Below are 11,999 nucleotides of genomic sequence, written 5' to 3' on the forward strand. Positions count from 1 at the left end.
CGTGCAAAGAATATAAGTAGCCATGGAGCTACAAATGAATAATTACGCACAACAGCAGCTAAAAGGCGCATATTTTACTTAAACTTCCATTTCAACTTAAAGAAGTCCTTACCTCATGCAGGCTGGAAAAAGGGGGAAAGCTAGAAGGTCTGCAGTCCTGAACTCCGTTTCAGCCAAATGAACAATTCCCACTGAAGCCTCTTCTCTTCAGGTCATCCACTGTTCACATGTTGATTGCGTGGATGTGTATTGAGGCTGCAGACTTGCGTATTCCCCCCCCACAGCAGCCGAAGCTTATCCCCTGTCAGCTGATTATTGCTCTGCCTTACTGAGTCCATCAAAAGGTGACACTTGTATTGCACAAAAGAGACCGAGGCTTTGAGAGGAAAATCTAATTCTGGAGGGTGAGGAGTTCAGGATGCGCCCTGTGGTTCGGAACAGTTGCATTCATGGATGTAGACACAGAATCTTGCCTTTCTTTTGTTTGTTATTTATCAGTTGTGTAAAAACGTTTTAGTGTAGCTGTGATTTATTTCTTTTCATCATAATCCCCCCTTGAGAGATGACCTAAGGCCTCCTCCAGCATGACATCAGATCCAATCCAGCTCTTTCAGCACATACACACGTTTCTTTAAACGCCACATTCAAGATAATTTTAATGCAATTGCCTAATATAGAGATGGTTTAGTTTATGGACTATAAACACAATAGACAGTAGGAAACGTGCACACAGCTCAGCCTGCAAAGCCAGACTCGGACTATTTATCTGGCTCTTTCTGCAGGGAGTGTTGCAGTGTTTCCTCCCCGGTGTCTCCGCTTTGCCTGCAGCCATGAAGCTGCACTCGTCTCCCGCCTCCTCCAGTCGGCCCACATACCTCTGTGTGTGCTTGTTTGCTCAAGCTTGTGAATCATAGTTTCCTTAGACCGTGGCTTTGTTTTGCTTTGCTCAGTATAAAGCATGACTTAAAAAGTGCAAAGTTATAAAAGAGAACTACAAACATGCGTGTGTGAGCCAGGTAGACTGAATAAAGATTCAGTTTGATGGAACAAAAAAAGCAACAAGGCTTTAGCTTTGAAATATAATAAGACTTTCTTGGATAAGTTAAACCTCGTTGAATTTTAGAAATTTAAATTCATGAATAAAAATGAATTTGGACAATTGCATTTTTGGAAAATTCCAATGAATGAAAGCATTTAATTGAATCAAATGGTGTATCCAAAATTCTGAATTGTAGCACGGTTTCTAATAATCCACTTCAGAGAAGCTCCTCTGAGTTCAAACAGGGAGAAAAAACAAACCCTAATGGGCTGCTGTCATTGTTGTGTGGTCCAACTCCTGTTTGTTGATTCCCGTGTTATTTCAAGCACCAGTGACCAGCCGAGGCCCTTGGCTGACCACGCAGACATGTATTCAGCAGTTAATCTGACGGAGCATCTCGGCTCTATGTGTATTGGAGCGGGCCATTGTTTTCCTCTATAGATTAGACGCACAAGTTACCTCACATAATCGAAATGCTATAGACAGACTGTCATTGCTTTCCACTCCACTAACATACCACAAACACAAAGATTCAATAAAAGTCCCCCAACAGGATGATTTTGAACAATATATTTACTTCCATTAAATAAAACACGATAGTTTTTGGGATTTTGGAAAAAAAAAAAACATAATTCCGTACCAAATAGTATACACAGAACAAAAACCAAATAATTTGTAGCAGGAACATTTTGATGCTTCTTTTTTAAATCCAGAATTTCTATTCTAAATTGATATTCACACAGACATTAATAAATTTATAATATGTTAGAAACACACAACTGGTGCGTTTTAGTATGTACATTTCCTTTTGTTTGCAAGCAAAACATGATTCCTTTTTAGGGTTTTTTTTTCAATCCCACATGCGTTGATAAATTGAACCTGGAGAGAAGTGGAGGGTTATAACACATTCGCCTCGACAAACAGGAGATGATAATTAAAATATATATACAACCTTTTCAGTCAACAGTTAACGTCCAAAATCCACCAGAAAACCCTTAATACGAGCATTGAAAATGAACCAGGCCTGTCTTTTACTGGGCCGGACTCATCAAAAGGGAAATAAACCTAAAAACTCCTGTTTCAGTTTGACTCCGACCTGGAGTTGAGCTTGTTTCAGTGGTTCAGTCTTCTAGTGCCCTTTTTGAAAAATGAAAAAGTAGTTGTAGTAGTCTCTTGTTCCTATGGCCGGCTGTTTGTGAATACACACACTGCAAAAAATGGCCATCGTAACGAGCCATTTGGTCTTGTAATCGCCCTCAAAAATCTCATTTTTTCCTAAAAATAAATGAAAAATGTATCAACAGGGTGATGTAGGATATCACGAGTTTCTTAATATTTGTGTGGATTTTCAAGGGAAATGGCAATACATTGAGGGAAAAGTCAGAATATTGAAAATCACAATCCAGCTAATATCAAGAAAACGCCAGTTGATCACATGAAAAGGTAAAATAATCTCACCGCCATCCTTAGGAGAGAATCAGCACTTTAAGCGTCACTATTGGCGTCTAATGACTTGCTAAGGTGGTTATTTTTTGCAGTGCATGTAGATATTAGACTGGTCTGTCCACGGCGTACTGACAAGCGCTCAGATTAGTGGCCGGAGTCTGCACACTGGCGTATCCAAAACTCGAGTGCTGCTTGGCTTTCAGTCTCAGGCTGGCCAGGCTGGAGTTACAAGTGTCCCTGTACACATAAGGAGGGGTCGGAGGAGCGTAGGGGCACGCAGGCGTGGGCACCCCCGAGTTGAGAGACGGGTTACTGAGGTTGTTCAAGTTATTGAGGCTGTTCAGGCTTGAACCCGGCACGCCGGTGACCGCGGACGGCACCATGCTGGAAGTCATGGAGGATATGGAGTTAGGCGGCGAGAACATGGTCTGAGAGGATAAGGGGTTGACATTCATGGAGTTGAAAAAGGGGAAGCTTTTGGTTGATAAGGAGGCCGACGTGAGACCCTTGGCAGCCCAGTTGTTGTAAGTGTAGCTGGGGTACATGTCGTCGTAGGGCTGCATGAGTCCGTTGAACTGCGGGCCGAAGCCATTTTTGCAAAGTTCGGCTTGTTGGTTTCTTTCCCGTTTCCTCCACTTGGCTCGCCGGTTCTTAAACCAAACCTAGAACAAAGGAAATTTAGGAGAGTTAGAAATAATATTTGAAGGAGTATTTACATCTTTGCAGCCTCAGCGGCTGCGTTGTGTTGAGTTTTGCATTTTAATATCAGATAATGTGTTTAATTGTGAGCAGTTGGTGCTAAATTTAATTATTGATTCATTTCCCTTCCTATTTTCTTCCTATAAATCCAAAGAGATTTTGTTAATCTTTACTTTCCCATGCAGGCAGTTCCACTTTGATTCCGTCTTTATCTGGGCTGTCATTGCACCGTCCTTACGTAGAGAGGATGTGTATTCCTCTGCAGGCGTACACAAACACGCTGACCTTAATCACACAACACCAAGGCGACAATGGCAAAATACAAGCTTTGCACCTCTTTCACACGAACAGGCGAACACGACTGGTATCTGTCACGATTAATGTCAGAAGCCCAGACCGTTAACAGCGATAATAATATGAAGTTACACTTAACAGGCAAATAAGTCGCTGATTTTTGTCCTGTTTTATTATAAAACTATTGTAAAGATGAATACGCGCCCAGAGCCGCGGATTAATTTATACCAACGTTTTTTACTTTGCAGTGAGTCGGTAATTCTATTTATTCTAACGGATAAACGGATATGCAGTCTAATTAAAAGTGAGCCTGAATCGTCAGTATATTTAAACAGGGTCTAATTATTTGTTTTCAGCTTAAATGCTGTGTCTTGTATCATTTTCTATGAAATTTCAGCCGTGCGTAAAGTTTGGTGTCCGTGAGTAATATTAAGGTTTAGGATATTTATAAACTAACCGGAAAATTGGCACAAATTATCCGAAATTATACACATGGATTATTTTTATTTACACCCTAGGGAATACTCACCCTGACCCGGGCCTCTGTGAGGTTGGTCCACACGGCTATCTCCTCCCTTGTGCTCATGTCCGGATAGCGATTCCTCTGGAAAGTGGCCTCCAGTTCTTGTAACTGCTGGCTAGTGAAGTGAGTCCTCTGTCGCCGCTGCCTCTTCTTTTTTGAAGGATCATCTGAAGAGTCGTCGTTTTTATTTTGTATCTTCTCTTTTTCTGTAAAGGACAAAATAATTATTTTAGTTAGGGACAGGCCAGTCCACACAGGGAATAAAAATGACCTGGAAAAGATGAACTGTTAATTCTGAATTCACTGATGAAGAAATGCTTTGTTTTATAGAACAAACCCGCTTATTACAAGTTTTCTTGATTCCCTGATATTTTTAAACGTTTGATTTAGTCTTTATGCTGAGAATATATATACACACACGGGGAACTAGTTGACACAACACAAGGTCTGTTTTTACGCAAATAAACCTTTTCACTATAACACATAGAAAGTAATTATCTGGGTGTGTAGTTACAGCTACAATATGATATTTGCATTAATGCAAAACTCCCTTTATGGTGATTAGTGGTAGCCTTGATTTGTTTGATATCAAGATCACACCTGCAGCACTATATTGAAAACATCTGCCCTCTTGGTTCTTACCGACAGACTCCGGACTGGACGTGTCCGACACCGTGTGCACCTCTAACCGGTGTTTAGAGTCCACAGTCCGCTGCAGCGGTTGTAAACTAGAGGCCATTGCCAGAGCCGTGTGGTGTGTAGAGGCAAGTTTATTCCCGGTTAGATGGTGATGGTCTATGTTTAAAGGATCCCTCATAGAGTTCATCGGTGAAAGATCGCACAACTGGCTGTCAAAAGCAGATTACGTCCTCTTTAGTAAAAGAAGGATAAGCGGAAAGTCCGACCGCGGAATGTGCTCAGCTTTCCAAAAAACGCACAGCAACGCGGTTCCTCTTGCGGCTGAGATGAAACCCTCTTTCTGTATAAAGTGGAAAATGCTTTAAAATTGGCCATTGAGTGCTACCATAGCATCGGCGGTAAACAGCAGCTCCCTCGGCTGACTACCAGAGTGACAAGGACAGGTAGGTGATATTAGATCCAGAGACATACACACACGACACCGCTCTCTGTTCATTTCAGCTGTTGCCTGCGCACTGCCTACCCAACTGCGCCCCTCTCAAGACCTCCACGTCATCATATTGCGCCCGCCCATTTTCTGTCTGACAGGCACATCCATGTGGATATGACAGTGTGCCCAACCAACCGGAGCTTGCAGAAACGAGATATGTCTGCCAATGTATTTATGCCGGGGCTGGCGCTTATTTTTCTTTTCCAAATAAAAGCATGTAAAGAGAGATGGGACGGTGTGCCCGCAACGCTCAGAGGTGCCGTTGCGCAGCAGCCCAGGACCAAATAAAAATGAAAATAACACAGTTTGGCCTCATTTTATGAGATGGGTCCAGTGGCCCAGTAAAACGATGCAGTTCTATTGATACCAAGCTGAGCCGCATGCTGACATGCATGCTCTGTCACCGCAGTGTACTCAATATGGATAAAGCGAGGCACTCAGTGAAAGATACGCGCAGAATATCAAACAGCTACATACAGCACAAAGATCCTCTGCAAGGACATGCGAGTAAAGGGGGGGGGAAAAATCTAACTTCAAAAGAAGATATGCGCCAACTTGCTCCAAAACTGTCTGCATGTGTACTTGTCAACTGAGGCTAACTACCACTTGTGCACTACAGTAAGGAGCGAGTACAGGTGCATCTCTTTCAGGTGTATAGCATGAGAAACTTCAAGTTTAAGTACCACATTAAGTCAAAGGCAGAAAGGAGAAGTGAAAAGGTGATAAACCTACTTCAATTCAAACAACCACCAGCGGGCTCCCACTGTGCATGTTAGGGTTATGGTCATGGAGATAATCCAGTTTATATCGGTGACCAAACTGACATGTTTTTCAGTCACTACATTCCTATATTCTGTCTATGAAACACAGAACACGCGAAGCCAGTCCGATAAGTTGTGAAATGATGCGATCATCTTGACCTCTCCAGAGTTAGGACCAAATATCCATTAAATCAGCCCCACTGGAGCTACAGTTAATCACACAGCCTCAGTTTGTTGACGACGGATTGCTTTATCTTGGTGCTTAACTGGGTGGAAGGTGGGGTGTGGGGTGTCCAAACGCACAGGAACCCTCAGTAGTCGTTCTCAGCGTGCACTTACTGTTTTGTTTAAAATCTGATAAGACTCATTTACCAGAATTTCTGAAGGAGGCCTTTTAATGAGTTCGAGCTGATGTACCAAATTATTTTTACCCAAATTTCCCCAAAGATTGTGACATGTCTATTCAAACAAATGCTACTAATTTTAAAAGTCGGAGACAGAGCGCAGAAGTATCACCTGGGCAACAGGACTGAATCTGCCGGTTTGATAGCGAAGGGACAACATTTAGACCAATTTGTGCGATTCATATGCAAATGACGATTTGAATTGTTGAGCAGTCTGCTCGTTTCTTGTCATTTTCTTATTTTATGGCACAGTTCTGTTCTATCACATCATCATCGCTATAATCATTATCGAATAACAACATACTTCCCATCTCCACGTGGCCAAGACGCACGGCCATTCAGCCAACACATTTGGACTTGGCGTTGTTAAGAAGTTATTGGGCTAATCCCGTGAAAGCCCCTGATATATAAATACCAGCAAACCACAGACTGTATGTAGCGCGCGCACACGCGCACACGCACACACACACACACACACACACACACGGGGAGGGAAGACACTTTATGAGAGGAGCCAATCACCTCTCACACAGGACAATAAAACCTTGTTTGGACAGTTTGACTAATCCAGGTAATCCACGTTTATAATATAAATTAACATCTTTTATGAAGACATTATCAAAATAATAATTACCAAAATAATAAATAATGATAATAAATAGTGATAAAATAATAATAATAACAATAATAATCATATTGATTTTCCGTGTTCTGGCAGCAAACAGTCAGTTGCTCCTTTTTTCTCCCAGCCGAACTGTAATACTAAATTTGAAGTGGATTATCGGTCTCCTCTTCATTTCTATCTTCTGAATGCCTTATCTCTCTTCCGCGGATTACTGCACGCAATAGGCCTCCGCCATAGAGGGCCATTAATTAGCAATTCAGTCAATATAGAGGGAAGACGACAAGGCTTTTTACATAGGATTAAAGAGACATCAGATTCCTCCATTAGTATATTCCTCCTCACGAATGGGCTTTCATTATACATTTAGTTTTCCCCGGAGTCAGTCCAACAAGCGCTGCATATATTACAGCAAAACAGTTGACGCTGGCGTGTCTATATTTGCAAGCATCATTTCGACTCCCCGCGTTTTTATGTTCTCATTATTCATAATCAGTGATCGAAGAGCCTGCAGTCTGTCACTACAGCCCGTCAGTGTCTGCTGAATGACACAGAGTTATTGGTCATTCGTTTAAGAGCCTAACAAGACCAAATGTAATTTCCCCTCTTCCGTGGAGAATAATTAATCCCAGGCGTGTCCCACAGGGCTCCACATTTTATCTGCTATCGGCTGTTTCGGGAATATTATTTCGAAAAGTGCAATTTATGTATTTCTGTCAACAGATAAGAAAATGGTTCGAGGATATTACTAAAAATAACTAATTAAATGCGTTTTATTGCTGAATCAGAGCGGTCTAATATTAAAGTCTTCTTGTTTTCTAAGTGCTAAAATATGTCCATCTTTTAATTACACCAAACAGCAGCGCTGCAGAGCCGTCATCCTCTTCCAGTCCTCGGCTGATGCTGCTGCCTCCCCCTGCAGCACTGAAGCTGCAGCTCAACATGGGACCAGCAGGTGTCCCTCTAAGACAGCGAACAGCCTGGAGCCAGCAGCGACCTCTCCACGCTGAAGTGTCTGAGGCTACCAAACACCAAACCAGTGCAGTTTAGGCTGCCGCAGAACGCACGCATTAAGCAGCTTGTGCGTTGAGAGCAAATGGGAGATAATTTTGTGCGAATTCAAACAGAACTGACGGTTATTTTGTGGAGAAATCACGAGTCTGCCTTTTAATTAAAAAAACCTCACGAAGCCATACATTGGAAACACTGGGCTCACGACCAAACCAGAACCACAACAGTCCACTTACTCCAAACAAACCTAGACTGTTTGATCAACATGTCAACACTTTGTCACTTCTTGCTTTGTCAACTGCGCTTTTACTGGTATTATTTTTTGGAAGATGCATTTTTCTCTTATTTTTGTTTCATCCCAGCGGTGCAACATTTAGCCTGTACAGGCAGATGACAAAAGTCTTTATATCTAAACATATTCACGGTAATTAATAAATTCTCTGTTTAGAAGTGAACACAATTCTTACAAAGCATACACTTATTTACTCTTTTAAATACATTTCGCAGATTTAAATTGAAAATATTGTGGATGTGTGTAATTTCTTTTTATTTCAGCAGGTAGAAAAGCATCACGTTGGTTCAGGCTCATCAGATACTCACCTATTTGCGCGCAGGTGGTGGCCAGTTTGCGGCAGTGGGAGTCCATCATGGTAATCTGAGAAAACCGCTTCTGTAAAAACACCAAGAACCGTAATTAGCAGCTCAGACTGATAAAACGCCTCCATAAAGGCCATGCAGTTGCTGTCAGTTCTGCGTATAGTCAATACTTTTGGAGTCAGCCTAAGCCCGAGAAGAATAGTGCTGTAGAGGCGGGAAGCTATTTAAGAAATCGGACATTATAGCAAAAGCAATGTCGATGTTCTAATAAATGGATGAAAATGCACGAAAAGTGAGTGGCCTGCTCTCTGCACTTTAATGAAAGTGTCATATTATTTTCTTAAGATTCTCAGTGTTTGACTTCTTTCTTACTTAATTTCACCTGTCCGGAAACCACTGTCCTCAGAAAAAAATAAATAATGGAAACAAGATGATTTTCATCTGATAAAAATGAATATGAATACGCAGTGATTCCGTGTGATGCTGTTTTTTCTTTACTCATTTTGGATCAAACTGTGGTAAAAGGCCACGATATCGATGATAATTTATTGTAATATTTTTATCAGTGTAAATCCTGTGTCTGTGCAGTCTGCATATAAAAGCCGTGGTGTTTTCATGAGCCGGGTTCTGTGTTTTGGTGCAGGCTGCAGCAGTTGGAAATGCAGTGATTCCGCAGTAAAATCACGGGATTAGAGTCTGATTGAGATGTCTGTCGGTGGGATATTACAAAATTCATTATCGCAGCCCTCATACTACCTCGATATGAAGTTACACAGATGGGGTTTTATTAGTCCAGGCTCACACTGTTTGCTTATGATAATTCAAGTCGGGGGAATTTGCATGCAGTCATGCTGTTAACCATTTTCCTCAGTTCTTCACCTGCTCTACATCCTATGTACGGTTTCTTTCTTTCATTCATGAGATGCCGATATTGAAGGTTAAGTTTTACACGGTGTGTACCTGCGCAACCTTTCTTCTCATCGCTCCTCTCTATCCCCACTGCAAAAATGAAATAGTGGGGGTCACGCTGTAAGGTGTAAGGTTATTGCATGCGGCTCCGTGTTATCTAATCAGCGAGATTTAATGAGGGGTGCCTCCAATATTTCAGTCTGCCTGGCTGCTCCGCGGCCTCTGGAATCACACCTCATATTAACTCTGCCTTTAACTTTTTATTTTAGCGCATACAAATAACAATTTCAACACTGACACAAAGACATGACGTTTAATTTTCGTTTAGAATGAAACGTCTTTGCCTGAAGTAAAATAACAGAAACAACACTTTTGAATATTAAAAGAAAATCGATATTAATGCGGCAAATGATACGAGCTCACATGGCATAATAAATACAGACGCACATATTTAAATGGAAAACTCGGGCCTACAACAGCAACTCTAATAATTATTATTAACGATAGCTGCATTAATATTATGATTAGGCCTACTTAAATTCATGGCGTTCATCTGCTTGCTGTCACTTCACAGACTTTGCGCTCCGACACCAACAGTTGATATGAATCAGTGACTCACATGGCATCAGGCCCAGTGAAGACAGAAAACTGGCGCTGCCTCCCACTGGCTTTACATGTGAAATTAACAGTAGAGCATGAGACTGCAGCCTTTATCGGCAGATGAATCGACTAACCTCCACCATATGGTCCTGTATTAATTAAAGGCATGAGACCATAAACCTCGCCTCTTTCCCCTATTTTCCCCGAGTATTATCAAATGACTTCAGTCATAACGGAGTTATTTGGAGTTGGTTAATCAGAGTTTAGACGCTGTTTGTTCGGTTTACACACGTGTGCGTATTTGATTGGAATTTGCGTAAGGTTTTATGATCTAAACACCAGATAACAAGACAAAATGATGCTAAAATGCACAAAAGCCTATTATCGTCAAAGACGGATCGTTACTGAACACCAGGAGGCCAGTACAGTCTGCGTCACCCCCTTCTTTTTACTTCCCCACACTCCATCACCGCTAACGACACATCATTATCATCCGCCGACCTGTGAGGCGAACTCTGCCCTCACATTACTTCATGCTCCGCTATGTTACAGCCACAGCTTTGAAACTCACATCAGAAAGCACCGCACAGGCGAAAACACGAGGTGGAACAAATTCCTTCACTAACATTAACGCACATCTTCTGGTTTTCTAAAATCACGTATCTCTACGCCTCCACTGCACTTACCAGTCGTAGGCACCAGCGGGGTGTGATCTGTCCCAGCCGTCGGCGTTTTGTTTTACAGCGAAGAGATAAAATCCACCGTCCAGATGCAGCCAGACACCAGGACTTGTGCTTCTAGCGAGAATTCAGTCAACTTTCAGGTCCCGTAACACTAAAGTCTAAGTTTGTGCCCGGATATATGAGTGTTGCATGAACGTGGCTCCCCAGCTATGTTATCCAAAAAACAGAGACGCAGCGCTACCTTTAGGATTGTTTCATTTATGCGCATAAATAACCATCTGTTTACAGTGCGGGGAGAAATAGTAAAGGAGGCGCTTTCATCCGAGTCTTCCCTCGGTTCGTCCTCTTCTGTCTTCCTCAACTTTTCCCCCCTTGAAAGACGCTCCAAGAGTGGCGCATTTTTTCCTCCTTCCTTTGAGCTCAGAGAGGGACCCCGCGCGTGTGTGTGCTTTAAAAGGGGTGTGTTTGTGCATGTATGCGCCTGTGCCTGTGGAGCCAAGCGGAGGGCGAACTTAGAGCCTCTCAACTTTCAACGACAATCAAACAAAAATTCAGATGGTATCTTTAAAATGCACACGCATATAAACAAAACACTGATATTCCTGTAAGCCTGCCCCGGTGCATTTACGGTTACACTGCACTATCTGAGGTGCAGGCATGCAAAACATATAAAGGTTCAATTTGCCTAAACCGAACCTGCAATTTACAATAAGGAGTTTAACTGCTATTGAACTAAACAGGAGCAATAACAACCGATTAATGGATGAATCCTGGCAGGTAATTAAAATTACAGACATCTGAAGTCACTCATTCCTATTCACGCAAAAATGAAAACTCTAATAGCGAAATAAAATGAGTGTTTTGACTGTTTGGCCACACAACGATCATCTTGTAATCACACATATTTACAAAACAAAATATTTAGAATATTTAGAGGTGGAAGGAAAACAAAAAAAAGCATTTGAAATGATGCATTAGGCTCCTTCAGGGCCAGGCAGAAACCTATCGTGTTGCAGATTTATGTGCAGATGAAGTGAACAGCTGGCTCGGATGCAAATGTTCTTTATAGATCCGTTTCGTTAGATACAGACCGGGTTTCCATTCGCATTTTAAGTGAAGCGAGCAGACCGGACGTAGGCCTGTGTTCCCTGCGCCTAATCCTTCTTTTACATTTTTAGTCATACTCCCATTAAAGCGGTAATTAATGCGCACATCCACACGGGAATTTCCAGGCAATAAGGGACAACTGAAGCAAAACGTGCGCATCATCCAACCTTCCACC

At 42.0% G+C, this 11,999-nt stretch overlaps 1 protein-coding gene across 3 annotated transcripts; it reads right to left on the reverse strand.

The window, feature by feature from the left end:
• Positions 1–1,738: 1,738 nt before the first annotated feature.
• pitx2 (paired-like homeodomain 2) lies at positions 1,739–11,121 on the reverse strand. 3 transcript variants are annotated; one of them, XR_003297124.1, is made up of 4 exons: positions 4,644–5,142; positions 4,008–4,207; positions 2,498–3,147; positions 1,739–2,314 (listed from the first exon to the last, which is right to left on the reverse strand). XR_003297124.1 is itself a non-coding variant. In XM_026329609.1 (4 exons), the coding sequence occupies exons 2-4, from the start codon at positions 8,575–8,577 to the stop codon at positions 2,590–2,592; spliced, it is 807 nt and encodes a 268-aa protein (XP_026185394.1). In that variant the 5' UTR covers positions 8,578–8,598; positions 10,721–11,121; the 3' UTR covers positions 1,739–2,589. The 3 variants fall into 3 exon arrangements, 2 of the variants coding, with proteins under 2 accessions (XP_026185394.1, XP_026185393.1); XM_026329609.1 differs by lacking the exon at positions 4,644–5,142 and adding exons at positions 8,529–8,598; positions 10,721–11,121 and having other exon boundaries at positions 1,739–3,147; XM_026329608.1 differs by having other exon boundaries at positions 1,739–3,147.
• Positions 11,122–11,999: the final 878 nt, after the last annotated feature.

This window comes from Mastacembelus armatus, chromosome 10 (genome assembly GCF_900324485.2).
Source record: "Mastacembelus armatus chromosome 10, fMasArm1.2, whole genome shotgun sequence".
In the NCBI taxonomy this organism is placed as follows: domain Eukaryota; kingdom Metazoa; phylum Chordata; class Actinopteri; order Synbranchiformes; family Mastacembelidae; genus Mastacembelus; species Mastacembelus armatus.